Source organism: Triturus cristatus, chromosome 12 (genome assembly GCF_964204655.1).
Source record: "Triturus cristatus chromosome 12, aTriCri1.1, whole genome shotgun sequence".
NCBI lineage: Eukaryota > Metazoa > Chordata > Amphibia > Caudata > Salamandridae > Triturus > Triturus cristatus.
Genome location: NC_140595.1, coordinates 620,555,585 through 620,570,443, shown reverse-complemented (window position 1 = coordinate 620,570,443; position 14,859 = coordinate 620,555,585). Strand labels below are relative to the sequence as shown.

Below are 14,859 nucleotides of genomic sequence, written 5' to 3'. Positions count from 1 at the left end.
TCCTACTGCACTCCTTGGAAAAGTCTTCGCCCTACTCCCCACCCCTGTGCAGAGTACTGTGAATTGTGTGCACAAATGTTTTGCAGTCTGACCAAAATCCTGCCTTTAAGTGAAGCATAAAATACCCACCTTCTCATGTAACATTCTCTTTCATTAACTACCAGTCTTCTGTCATTGTTGACCAACACTTAGAAGCTACTTAAATGTATTAATATTTTGTTTGATAGTCCAATCTTTTTTGCATAAACGTCTACATCCTATTTGTTCCTCTCTCTTTTACTATCCTAGTCCTTGTGCCGCTTCCCATCGCTTGTACATTGAAAAGAAACCTTTTATTCAACTCGCTTGACTAAGCCATTTTATGATCTGTATATAAGTTTCATCACCTATTTGACTTCTCTAAATCCTCTGCTTTTTAAAACTTTGTTCCAGTTCTATTCATTTATGACAAGTTAACCACTTTGCTGCTCCAAGGGTGGATGAAGATCAGTCAAAATAAAGAAGAACATTTGCTACAAATCAGATTATGTTCCAGATTTGTTTACTCCAGACAAAATATCTGGGTTGTGACTATAAAGTAGAGCTATCCTGTGTCGGTTGAGGAAGGCCGAATCCATGCCATATATTCAGGATAACCATTGTCTACCGTGACTCTTTGTATTTAGATGTTGTGTACATTAACATTATTTATATTATGTGTGTATCCTAAAAACCCGCCACTGAACCCTATGGTTCTCAGTTGTAGAATCTGGTGACCTGGACTTTCGCGGCCTTTGTAACATTAAACATTTTCTGCAAATGAGGACTTCAAAAATTACAAGTAAATTATGTCGACTGTTTACAAAAGCCTCAGGCTGCTTCTGAGAATTTATCAGCGATGCAGCAGGAAAAACTATATGAATGCGGGCAGTAGACCCATCTTAATCGTGCAGAGCCCACAGCATAAAGAAAAGTCCTGGCATCTATGTGATATTAAAAGTTTCTTTTTATTAACACAGATACAGAGTGAGGAACAGACAAATCAACAGAAGCATAATGTTTACAGCTTTCACAGGTCAAACATATAGCACATACAGATAAAGCCGAGAACAGCACAGGGAGGAAAGACGGCATGCCAAAAAGAAATTCCTCCCAGTATATTTAAATCTTTCAAGAATGGCCACAGAGCACTCTGCCCCCACCTCCCACCCACCCCAATACATTTTTAAATATTTCCCTTTTTTCCTTTAAAAAAAGATCTACCAGCTTCTAAGCATGTATCCCCCCCCTCGATTCAAGTATTGCACAGTTTTTTAATCGAAGAATGCTTTGATTCCGCTAGTTTCCTAACTCTCTTTCTGCCATGCCTCTTCTGACCTGCAGTCGTTTTGGAGCGAGTCAGCCCTCATCCTACTTGCTTCCAGGACCAGGGGCAGTGAATAGGGAAATGAATAGGGCATTGGAGAAATCTATGGAGACCTGGAGTGATACTGTTTAGGTGCCCTACACAACCTCTACAGAAGTCACCACTTCATCTTACGTCACTCAGTCACATTAGGGTACACCCTGCCCTCCTTCAGCATAAGAATAAACTTTCAGGGATTTGGTCAAAGGCCTTTTCAGTTGAAGACAAGTCAACAAGCATGCCTCCTGTACACACGTGGATGCACGGTGAGCCCACAGAAGCGGGAAGAGTTCACCTATCTATTTAGGTTGATTTTAGGAGAAGTGACAGTATTTTTATACCTCTCACTTTAACTTGGTATAAGGGAGTCCTAGCTAAGGTGGATGCCTTGCAAAACATGTTGTTCTCTGTGGGTCTTAGAGCAAATCATTTCATATAAAAAGGGATTGGATGTGTGACTTCTTAGCTAACAGTGGAGGGACCTTTGCCTAACACCACTGTTTATTGAACCCTAGCTCTAAGTTCAATGAAACGTGTTTCCACCATATAAGTGCTTTTAAATATTTGTTATCAAATACTATAAATAAGAGCTAGTAGAACACGCAAAGAGCCTCTATGCGCATGTACAGTGTAACCAGGGAGCCACGCTTTTTGAGAAGATCTAGTGAGAGCCAACTCAACATTTTGCTTTAGTCTTATTTTTCCCCTCTAACTCTGTTTATCAAGTGCTTGTTTTGCCTCCTGTGAGAAACCCATGTGATGCTTTTAAAAAAGTTCTTTTCAGCACCATCATTATATATATACTCTGTCCTAGAGGATTTTAAGACTCCCTATAGTCTCCAATTTAACTTCTCTGTTGAGTGTCTTTCTTTGGTCTAGATCATGAAGCCAAAGAAGACATCAGGATCATTCATGTTCGAGGCTCTGTAGGTTTTCAGAAAGAATGGTCAGTGGAGCATTGTGAATTGGAAGATAATCTTGCTGGAACCACGATTGATATCACTGCGTTTCCTTTCTACCCTAATGATGGTGTAATCAATGCCCTGTTGTCCTGAATGGGCAATGAGAGGTCTTATTGTTCTACCCAGTCAATACCCACTTCCCTAGAGTAGTCACAAACTTTCTCAATATAAGCACTGGGAAGCTGGAGACTGATTTTGAAAATGTGCCTTTGCAAGAGAAGAAGGTCTCCACAATGGCTTTCTGAGGACCATAGATGTAAGCTTTTAACCATTGCCACTCGAAACAAAGACAACAAAACACAGGCCATATTTGGATATCATTTAAGAGCTGTGCTTCAAGATAAAGAGAAGAGACTGCATTTTATCTATGAACAATTGACGGTTAAGACTCTATGAAAGGTGAAAGAATAAGAGCGTCTTATCTCTTTTCAAACATGGCTGGTAACTACAATAACCAGACCATGGTGGCCATTAAGTGAATTCGTACATTGATTCAACGAGAATGCAGCAAGAGCTCGAAGAAGTGCATTGTGTCGGATCAATTTTACACTCTTGCTATTATTGTCAACAGTCATATTCTATCTGTAGGGTCTGATCTCTCCAGCCTCTGGTACACCATGAGAGAAGATGCTACTCGGATCACGCTGAAAAATGGGCCATTCACGTTCCAGCTCCTAAAGATGTTCAAGAACCTCGGAAGAAAGAAATGCATCCTTCATCATTCTGAAGCGACACTATTGATATGCCTAATCGCTATAATTTTTCAGGTTTCTCAGACACAGAGCCTTGACTTTCCTGCCTGAAAGTGGTGCCAGAATGTGGAGTTCCCAAGAACTTAAGACATGCAGACAGAAAAAGAATGGCTTTGCTACACATTTGCTTAAGGTAGGTTAGTTACAAACTATGCTCTTAGCATAGGATATATAAATAAAATAAATAAATAAATAAAATGCAAATTAAGTACAGAGTCTGGGAAAGAAAAAAAAAAGCAGCATCAAGGTTTGTGAATTGTTTATGTGATGCATACATTATATACATGTGTGCGGTGACAAGCAGTTTGCTGGCTTTAAAAAAATAAGAGAATATGGATATATACAAGGGGAGGGGGGGGGGTCAATGTTTCCCAAAACAAAATGCCACATAGCCAACTTGAACAAAACTGGCAATAAAAAAGATGTCTATTGGAAACCGAGAAACGCCCTCGATGTGTAAGCAATATAAAGTCAGAAGAATGGTCTCTACTGCAACAATAATAGAAAGTCTGCAAGCCTCAATAAGACAGATGATGGGGTCAGCTGTAGAAGCAATGGAAAAACCATGCTGGAGTAGAACGGAGACTTATTGCAGTGATGCACAAGAGGCATCTCACGTAGACATTTCAAGATGGCGAAGCCTGGCAACAGCTGGAGTTGAGAATGAAGCAAAATGAAAATACACCTGAGGGCCCATCATGAACAAGACTGGAAAAGCAATGGGAAAAAGGTAACCAAACAGAGTGGTTTGGGGAAACACTGAGGGAATTTGAAGCAAAGTGCACTGGAGGGACTCTACATTAGAATGTAAAGCAAGTATAAAGAAGGAAGGAGACCATGTACTTTAAATTTGGTGGCCTGCCCAAGCTTCTCCCGTCTTCCTGAATAAAGGGCAAGAGTCAGAGACAAGTGGGATACTTTGGTAGAGTCTGTTACTTTTTGGAACTCAAGCAAGAGGAAGGGGGGAGTGTGTGGCACAAGGTAAACAGCTAACAAAGTAGGCCTTGTCATTCAATGGAACCATATGCGACTGACAATTCTAATGTAATTTAGCAGACTCCCATATAAATGATACAGTCTTGAGGGAGCCACGTGCGAGGGCTCTGGTAGGTAAATGATCATCCTTAGCTTTAGTATTTCTGTGAATCAGATTTCTGGTCTGCGGTAGGGTACAAAGAATCTGCCTAGATCCCGTTGGAAACCCTGGATTATCCTCAGAATTGGAGCAAATAGATATAAAACCAATGTTTCTATCACATGTTACTGAGAAACCAGAAGACTGACAACATGATCTTCATTGACCACAGTGAGACCTTAAATGGAGGAACACTGGCATCTGTGAGGTTGTTGCACCGCGTATCACGTGATTGACTGAACTCTAGGGTGCAGGGGTTCAATGCCAAATGATTCAATGTGGTGCTTTTGAGGTTTATGTGTTAAATTGCCAGACACCAGCGATCTTATGGAAAAGGAAACATTTCCTCTTCAACGTTTACCAGGAAAAGAAGTGCATGCCGGGCTAACAAAGGAGATTTGTAAACTAAAGACACTGGTCCCCACCAGTAGATTGCGTAACAAATGAAATCGAGGAATTCCTTGCCAACGAGAGAAGATTCGTTCTGTGGACTCCAGCAGTAGGAAGAAGTAGCGTAGGGCTCACAAACACAATGGTTCAAAACTAGAATTCAGAAAAGATAAAAAATCTCCAGCCGGTACCAGATACTTCAAAATAAAGCTTCACACTGAAAATGAAGCAAGCTCATAGAACCTCCTGCCGGGATTATCTGATGGAGGCAGGTCCTAAATACAACATCTTAGAAAAAGAATGATGTTTCTCCTACCATACTTAGCTGCCTGAACCTTGAAGAGTGCACCTAAAAGGATCTTGTCAGAGTTATTAGTCTGCATCGATTTTACACCAATATCAAACAGTCTGGGAATTAGGGGCATTTTGGTCAGGATAGTCTGGGAAATTAGCTCACACAAAAAAACATTCTCTTTGTTATGCTCCTTCCTTCCCTATGCCCCACGAAGCATTCTTTCATAGATTCTTAAAGGGGTCATTCAGTGTAGAGAGAAACAAAATTCTCTTTACACAGATCTGCAGGGCTAACACTCACCAACTACAGGCATTCCAGAAGGTTAATTTATTTGTGGATATCAACTTGGGTATTGGGATATATTGTGACATCACTCAACGGATGACCGCTTTAAACCCCCCCACCCCTCCTACAAAATGTCTAATTGTCCTCTTCCAAGTTTTCTGAAGCACTATCAGGGCGGAACCAACTGCACGGCAAACCTTCTCTCAGACCCCACCTCCCTCTGCCCCCTCCCCTACTTCTCCCCTCATTAACCCACTTTCCCCATGCTTACATTTTGGTTTGAATGCAATTTATTGTTTGTTGTGTTATTTTTTATTAGCAGAGGTAGTGTGGCAAAGGTCGGCCGCTGCTAAGCAAGTGATGCATGATCCAGGTTACAGAGAGGTGGTAGCGGCGCCTGCATTGACCCAACCGGTCAACAACAACAACAACAGAAAAAAGCAACATTAGAAACATAACATACATATCAGGCTTCCTGCACTTAATTACATCTGAAATACTTTCATATATTACCTCTTTTCGTGAAATATAAGAAAAATAGACAATGTACATATATTACAATGGCAATGAAATGTGTAACTAGCTTTAGTTTGGAAAGTTCTCACGATACATCGTGTCCATTTTGGTTCCGTTTTGCCTTAGTTTTTTGTTTTTTATTTCACACATTACAAGTGCTGAGTTCAATCATGTTGTGGGGAGGGAGATTCTGCACACAAGGGGAGAGCACCAGATCCCCTTGTTTGGCCTCTGTTGTGGGTTCTTTGGCTGTATTCACTGCCCACAGGGATGGAACGCTTTGCTGATCAGTAGAGTTGAGTGAAAAGTATACACACGTATTTGACTAACAACAACATTACATTATCATTTTTGACCATCGTTGCCAGGAAACTCAATATTTCTTTCTACAAACTCCAATTCTTTTGTTTTCTGAAAATATATGGACACTATGCAAATAGTAACTTTTCAATTCTGGAAAAAAATTGTTATTACTAACTTTGAAACTTTCTGTGGAAGTAGATTTTTAGAAATGGATTTTGGAACGATTTAGCAGGTATTTGGTTTTTTAAGGTGGCCTTCCACTGAAACCAACGGCAAAACACGACTGCTCAAAAGTCTTTAGTGAAACTGAAAGTGCTATTTATCAAGTGATTTGAACAAAAGGTTTTTTTTTTTTTTTTAATTCACCCATTCCTACGTATCAGCTCCCTCTAAAGGACACCAAAGTCACTAGCTAAAGAGACACCCGTTGCTTTCCCAAAGTTTTCAATGTGGTGACGGAGAAACACCATTTTGAAGAAAAAGCTATAGGGGCTTTGAGTATGGATGAGCGGACAAATGTGGATGGTATTCAAGATCATCAGGGAAGGAAAACGTGGCACGATGAAAGAGCTACACAAAATCCTCAGATATTGGTTACTGTTTAGCAACTTCCACTAAGCTAAGCATGTGAAATATTGCAACAAACGCATTCTAAATTTCAGTCAAGTTTTTAAGAAATATTTTTTTTATTTTTGCAATTCTGTAATTCTTTGGATAGCGATGGACATTCTCTGACCTAAAATTTCTTTTGACAAATCAGATTTTTTTTTATAGGGTTTTAATTTTATGAATGGGATTTCTGAAATATTAACCTTGAATCCCTCATGACTCTTTGTTTGAGAAAGGTTTTCAGAGGCAGAAGAAGACTGCTCCAAGTGTGAATGTACTAATTATTAAATAACAAAGTGGCTATATCTAAAAGACTAAATACGATTTTAAAGGTAATTTCCTTACTTTTCTATTTGCTCCAGCCTTTAATGAGTTATGATCCATATTTGCTATTGGCAAAAGGAAGCTACTCACAGACTGAAGGAAAGAAAAAAGAATAATGCTACTTCAAGCTAGGAGTCAGGTCACATGAATCTGACCAGGTGTCAGTAAGTCTGTACTGATGGTGGGAAATTGTGCACTTTACTTGAACTGTTATTTGTACTAATGGACTTTTACAAAATGGTCGGTTGATGCAAATGTTACTTTAATTCAGATTTTTGGTGCAAATGTCTGGAAAAACTACGTGTTTTGAATTGACTGGAACCAGTGCAATGTAGGCCATCACTACTGAATTTTACATGATAGTGCCCTGCTTATGCTGTTCTCCGATCGTTGTGCCACTTTTTTAGTGTGCAATTCCTCATATGGCAGGAGTCCGTGGAACTAATCTACAAGGAACTAATCTTAATACATGTACTCAAACCAAAACTGTTTTTTTCCCACTTTTAATTTGTGTGGTCGAATGAAGGACATGACCAGAAGAAGACAAAAAAAAAAAAAGAAAATCGGGCCCGCTGTATTGTGTTGCGATGTCATTCAGGTCTGTCATTAGCCTTACGTTTAAGTGTCACGGACCAAGCTTCCATTATGTAGGTGTGGGTGGGAAATATACAGCAGCCCTAATGCAATTTAGGGATGTCACACTTGAACTAAAAGGGAAAGCAGATCATCAGTCTATTGAAGCTTGAATGACAGCCACACATGTGCTATTTTCAGCTGCCAAATAGATGGGAATGAGTGTTTGCAGGATACCCAGAAGAGTGACTTAAAAACTTACAAATCAAGAAACCCCAGGACAAAGAGAACTGGTGAAGAACTACTTGAGCATTTGTTTTAATTGCTTCAGCACAAAATAGAGTTTCCATCTAGGAAAGGGCTTCCAGATTGTGTGAGATCTTCAATTTAAAGGGCAACGTTGTACTATTTTCCACTTCAGTAATTGGCCTCCTCATGTATCCCTCCCATATCACAGGGATTTACCGCTTCCTCTCAGGGATGGTAACAGGGAGTGGAGCATGAAAATGTTGAGAGAAATCGCACACTTCATTAATGCTCTCATTGCTGAGATCAGTGTGCAACCTCAATAGTCACTAATCCGAATCCTGTTTGGTTAAGTGATTAGATGTGTTTGGCCTCTCAGTCCAATGATGCATGTACTGTTCATATGTGTAATACATAATTACACCTCTTATTTTAATAAAAAGGTGATCCGTGAGATGTGTAATAAATAATTACAACTTTTATTTAGGTGGCAAGTTGATCCAGTTTGTGGTGTCTGTATATAAATGCCCAGTATGTGCTACAAAAATGCCCAATAAGGTTCAAGATGCCATGCTCAAAGAAAGGTGTTTGCAAAAGATTGAAGGGGGCACATTTTGGGCACTAAACATCAATCAGGAGGAGCTGGGGCTGATGGACTGGACTAGTAACAAAGTAGAGGCACAAAAAATATTAAATAAATAAACAATGCCCTGACTGAACTGATCTTGTAAAACAAAAACTGTATAATTATCAACATTTTCTTTGGCGAGTTTGGTTATGGTTAAAACAGCCACAAATTAACTTAAATGTGACTGCTGGCAAGGTTTTTTTTTTTCTTCTTGATCAACCAGCTATTTTGACTATAGCCTCACTGGCTTGCATCTTTGTTTCGGGAAATCTAAGCTATAGGAAAAGCCTATACACATAGCCTGCATTTAGTCTCAAATAGTAGTTTGCATTGAACATGCCTACTTGAATAATGAGGTATGTCATAGCCCTTTTGCCCCTAAAGCAGTAAGGTTTTTCTCGGATGCTTTGTGGGCTGGCCTGCTGAACACGGTCCACTACAATTGGAGTGGGCTCCCTCCATAGAGCAGGGAACTGTGGGAGAATTGCATCTACTGTATGGTACTTTCATTTTCTTCCTTTCACCTCCACTTTTATTTATTTGTTTTTGTATGGGTGTAAAGTTGCTGATTTTACAGTACTGCGATGCTGTATTGAAAGGGCTACTACAGTGCGCTCAAAGTTGATTTCCACACCTATCGGACATCTTTTACCAACCAGTTTGGTTAGTTGCCGGCAGTCTCTTAAATCCCTCCAATCCCAATATTATGCTCGCCAGTCTGACAGTTAACAACCATTATGACATCTAAATCTTTCTCGTCTAAACCATTATTGTCTTAAATGATAGCTTATTTGTTTTTTGTTTTTTTAAAAACTCTAAATTACTGTCCTTACTTTATTTGGACCTTTGCAGAAAAATAAATTAGACTATGTACATTCACATTGAAGGCTGCTGCTTCTTTCCCAGTCTTACTATCCGCAAAGGCAGCTCAGCCAGTGTATCTCTTTCCTATGATGCTTTCCTCACCCTAAGGAATACTCGGGTTGTCGATATTTTGGTACAGTATTGGCTCTGATGAAGCCATGCATTCGACGTATGAGGCAATTTGCCTTGCCATCGGCCAACATCAGCTTAGCAAAATTGTATCTGTGCAGTTAGTTGTCCAACACAATCCGCACAAGAGAGGCTGACTGGTAGACACCCCTAGGCATTGCCGCTCCCATCCCCTAAAGTGGACAAGACCCAAATACGAAGAAAAAGAGAATACGGAAAAAGAAACAAACATCTTGTTACCACAAGTGAATGTGGAACCCAAAAAGGATATCTCCAAGTGCCTCTTAGGTGTTAAGCAATATATCAATGAGGGATTTCTTCCTTTAATCAGGAAATCTCTGGGTCTGTGTATCAACTCTACATAATGGTTCTGAAGATGAGGTGATAGGAACTACTTTGGGGTGGGAGAGAATGAGTGTAACCATGAAGAGAGAGGTAGAGGGGATAAAATAGGCCCATCAACCCCAACCACTCCCCAAAAAAACTAATATAATGCCCTAGGTAACCAATCAGCACAGTTTGCAAAAGTTGACAAATATTGTTTTCCCTCCTCCTCTTCCACCCAAGTGGTATTATGGAATATCCTTTGCTTCACAAGCAATAATGTGTCATATGCTTGGCAGACTTGCCTGACTTTTTACTTGATTTACCACTGTCCTATCCCAGCCCTCGAAAACAACACAACAAAACCAAGCTGGTTATTTAATAATGTTTTGGGGGGGCGCAAAAAACTTCATCAATTGACTTTCCATTGATGATACCTGTGGACACAGCACAATATTGTGCATGCTGCACCAATGCAATCTCAACACTTGCTAAATGTAGGCCTAAATGTTCAGAAAAATAAGTGTAGCCACTTGGAGGAAGCACCAAGCTTGGTTGAAAGATGGGCTTTGGTATTCGCTCCATCCCACACTCATCCATGCTTTGCAGACCTAACCTGCCCACCTTCTAGGAGGAACCATTCAGCTCACTTTCATTAGTCACTGCGACCAACAGCCCTTGCTATCACGATGAGCAATCTGCAAAGATGTTCTGAATTTTGCATTCATGGAACTCGATGAAAACGGAAGGACTGCAAAAGCCGCAGTACGCTTGGTGTGAAATGAAAGATCGTTCATGATAGGTTACTCTATTTTGGAAACACTGCTACAGAGTGGGACGGGGAGGTATTCTATTTCAGGGTGCAATGTGAGCGATGGCCATGACAAGGGAACCAACAGGGACCAGAAGAGAGATTTTACATTAACATGTTCACAAAGCTCCTACATCTTCAGTCTGCTACTCAAAGAGGACAAAGCTGTTGCAAAGGCGGGTTTGCAAGACAAGCATTATCTAAAAGGGAACTGAAAAAGATTGGTCGACTAACCAGGAACTCTGCCAAATCGTGGTTCAGTGAAGTCCATCCAAGCTATCTGACCACTATCAATACCATATCTTTAAAGACTTGCATTCAGGTGTGCGAAGAACTCCCATAGTACCTGCTCAGCTTCCCGCTCACGTGGTGGGCTTACAAAGAGCGGATGTAGTATTAATGGTGCTCGATACATTCCTACCCCTATACATGTTTCTGATCCGAACTCGCTGCAATCAGACTGGCAAACTCACTGAACACTGTTGTGCGCCGCTGTTAATATTAACCTGCCGGGGACTGAAAGGCAGCTCCGCAGCTGCTGCTGAGGTCTACAGTGTAGTAGCAGGTTTTAGTCCAAGAAACTAGGATGCTAGGTGTGGTGCGGGGAGCAGCATCCTTCCATTAGACACCGTATAGATTTGGTAACAATAAATATTGAGTGACATGGTATCGCCGTGATGACCAGAAGTGCAATGATGACCCCCCACTTCCTCTGTTCTCGCATCCAACATCCTAGCTCTAGCGTTCCGTCTCACCCCTATGTTTGGTTCTAAAAATAAGTGCAGCTCCATGTGTCAAATAACAACAAAAAACCTGAAGTAAAAAAGAAACCCTTAAAAGCAAAGAAAACTTTGGCAGTTGGAGATTAGGTTTGGATCATTTTTGTTATACTTCTTTGTCGTCCTTTATGTTTTTTTGGATTTCCTTTAGAGCGGAGGTGTGTCTGGTATGTCTTCTTGGCTAGCTAGCAAGGTAGTTGACAGGTAAACTTCTGAATCATTTCGCTTTTTTCGATCTTCTTTTAGTAGTATTTTTGGATTTTATTTTTCACTTAAAGCCAAAGTTTGACAGTTTTTTTTGATTATTTAGTTTTGTTTACAAAAAAAAAACATCCAAAAGTTTTTTGCCTTATGTCAAGCAAGACCTCTTTTCAGTGGATGCTTGCATTTTTTTGTAATTTTTACTTCCCTGCGGGCCAGGATGGTCCTTTTTTCGTTGTTGGATGCAACTCTGATCTCTCTGTTTACTACACAGGGAACACAAATCCATAGTAACTGCTTTTCCTTCTGAGCTTCAATGCCAGCTATAAATATGCAAAAACCTCCCGACAGTTAAAACCATTGTAAAATCAATAGAAGGTAGTTTTCCTTTGTCTGTTTAGCCTGCAGAGAAAGTACAGTTTCTGCAGATCCATTAGCCTTCTATCAGAGTGAGAGGTCGTTTGAGAGGTCAAATGACGTCATCAGGTAGCTGGAAAAGTCGCATTAAATGCTATTTATTTTCAGTTCTTTTTAAGAGGAGCACTAGCAGCATTGACCTTGTAGGCTTGTCTAAACCTTGTTCCACCAGTTTCTCTCTCTTAGCGGGATGCAGTCTCGTGCGGCACTGGCGTTGCCGGGGTGCCAGAGCGGGAAGCCGCCGCTGAGCTTGCTTCGCTGGGACTGCCCGCCACTGCTACGCTGGAAAGAGCTGTGCTGACTGCCACGACATCCGACGGAGCAGGACCCACCCCGTTGGCAGGGGTGACGCCGGTGGTAGTGGAGGGTGTCGAGTGAAGGCCCTGCAGACTTTGCCCGCAAACATGGTGGTGCTTCTCCCAGTCCTTGTGTTGGCAGAAAGAGCCGCAGTAGCGCGCCGTGTTGCAGCCGCTGCAGGTTTCGCTGGCTTTGCGGCCACAGTTCCAGCAGCTCTGTATAGAGGCAGAATCCCGCAAGGGAGAAAAAACAAAGCACAATTATTCTAATTATCCTGTTCCAACAGCCTTAAACAAAATTCAACTAAACTTCAATAGCATGCATCGTGACCTAGTACATCCTCACTGTCTGTGGAGGGGTGAAGTCAAACTTATGCAGTTGTGGCCAAACAACTCTCAGTTCTGCTTATCCTCTTCTACATATCTGTTTAAAATTTGATCTCAATTTAAATCGGATCCATTTTTATAAGAGTCAGGCATATGTAGTTGCAATAATCATCCTAAAGCGGGGAAGATAAACCAGGCCCTTTGGTCCTTGGGACTCCTACATTCTCTGTGGGTCTTATGTGTGGGCACATCACTATTTTCTGCACCAATCAATACATTGCATGCACAATTCAATCAATGTGTGTCAACTAGAGTCTGGTAAGATGTATTCCACTAGGGCTCTTTGTAGCATCATGCATCCTGGCAGTAAATTTCTACATTTGTATACATCCAACATAGGATAATTTATGTAGAGTAAAATTAAACCATCACATGTCCTCATTGCTCCATATTTCCCTTCCTGGTAATATTACGCACACTGCACTAACTTTACTTATTGCATTAATGCACATTCTCATATCACCATAATTACAGGCTATCACCTACACATTTAGTTCGAGGTGTATGCCACCCCACCTCATACTTTTATCCACATTGCATGCTATCATCTCTTTATAAAACGGTCTCTTTTGTAATGTAACTATTATCTTGTAATGTTAGCAATTGTTCATACTACCACCTCCCCACTGTATTATTGGCATTGCATACCAGCGCTTCATAAGCCTATAAGGGATGCCTCCTTATCATAACATTATGAAATGAAATGACATGAAATGAAAGAGATTTATAAAGCGCGAGCAGCTGCCCTGAGGCGTCCAGGCGCTAAAGAATAAAATGAACCCTCTGCTGAGGATGGTCAGAGGAGTGATTTGTTATTAGTTAAAAATAAAAGTTTTCAACTGTTTAAGGAAAGTTTGGAAATTGGAGTTAGACCTTAAATATAAAGGAAGAGAGTTCCATAGTTTGGACGCATTGTAGGAAAAAGATCGACCTCCTACTCTAGATCTTCGTATCTGGGGGACAACGGTTAGGAAGGCTTGAGAAGAGCGATGCTCTTTCTTGGGATGATAAGAGGTGACCAGTGAATGGTTAATTACGGGTCCAGATTTCCAGAAAGCTTGGTGAGTAATGCACATGGCCTTAAACCTAATTCTTTCTCTGACAGGGAGCCAGTGCAGAGTTTTTAGACCCGGCCCTATCGGAGTTCTGCGGGGGATTCCAAGAAGTGTGCGAGCTGCACAGTTTTGGATCCGCTGTAGTTTATTCAGGCAGTATTCAGGAGCCCCTAGATACAAAGCGTTGCTGAAGTCTATACGGGACTGAATCAAGCCCTGAATAACTACCTGTTTGGCCTCAAAAGGAAGAAGTGGAAGGATTTTTTTCATCATCCTGATGAGCCCAAAACATGTTGCTGATAGTTTGGTGACTTGTGTGTTAAATGTTAGGGATTTATCTAGCCATATTCTGAGACTTTTTATATTATCTCTGGGAATAGGAGGAGCACCTAGGCTGGGGGCCCATAGTAGTTCTCAGGTGGAGGGGGCCGATGGCCCGAGAAGCATGAGCTCAGTTTTATCCCCATTGAGCTTTAAGCATGACTTCGTCATCCAACTCTTTATCTGCTCCAGGCAGGAAAACAAGCTGGTCTGTGCTTGCTGACTATTCCTGTGCGCAAGAGAGACCACTAGTTGGGTGTCGTCCGCATAAGTGATGATCTTAATACCATGCGGGCGAACAATCCCTGCCAGTGGTCTCATATATGCGTTGAATAATGTGGGGCTTAATGAAGAGCCCTGCGGTACCCCGCAATCCAGAGGCTTGCTTGAGGTGACTAGAGCTCCTTCAAAGACTCGGAAGGTACGATCTTTTAAAAAGGAGGTAAGCCATGCTAGTGCTTCTCCTGATATCCCTAGACTCAGGAGGCGGCGAAGGAGGATTTTATGGTTCACCGTATCAAAGGCGGCGCTCAGGTCCAGGAGGATCACTGCCACTGATTCCCCCGTATCTAGGATCCGCCTTGCTTCCTCTGTGACTGCCACCAAAGCTGTCTCCGTACTGTGTTTAGGGCGAAAGCCCGTCTGGGTGGAGTCCAGCAGATGATTACTCTTGAAAAACCTGGTTAGAGAAGTGTTGATGTGTTTTTCGAGGACCTTACTTGCCCAAGGGAGCAGTGAGATAGGGCGGTAGTTGTTGAGGTTGCCAGGATCGAGGTTGGATTTCTTCAAGAGTGCTCGAACTCTGGCATGTTTCCAGGTTGATGGGACTGTGCTGGTCACTATTGACGAGTTCAATAAATCCAGTAATGTGGG

General features: G+C 41.4%; 1 protein-coding gene across 7 annotated transcripts in view; it reads right to left on the bottom strand.

Annotated features, from left to right (window-relative positions):
• Nucleotides 1-967: 967 nt before the first annotated feature.
• CBFA2T3 (CBFA2/RUNX1 partner transcriptional co-repressor 3) overlaps nucleotides 968-14,859 on the bottom strand; it is a 352,675-nt gene continuing 338,783 nt past the window's right edge. For all 7 annotated transcript variants that reach the window (XM_085639117.1, XM_085639120.1, XM_085639118.1 and 4 more), the window contains one exon: nucleotides 968-12,439. In XM_085639117.1, the coding sequence (XP_085495243.1) occupies nucleotides 12,110-12,439 (330 nt within the window). In that variant the 3' untranslated portion in view covers nucleotides 968-12,109. The remainder of the gene's footprint in view (nucleotides 12,440-14,859) is intronic.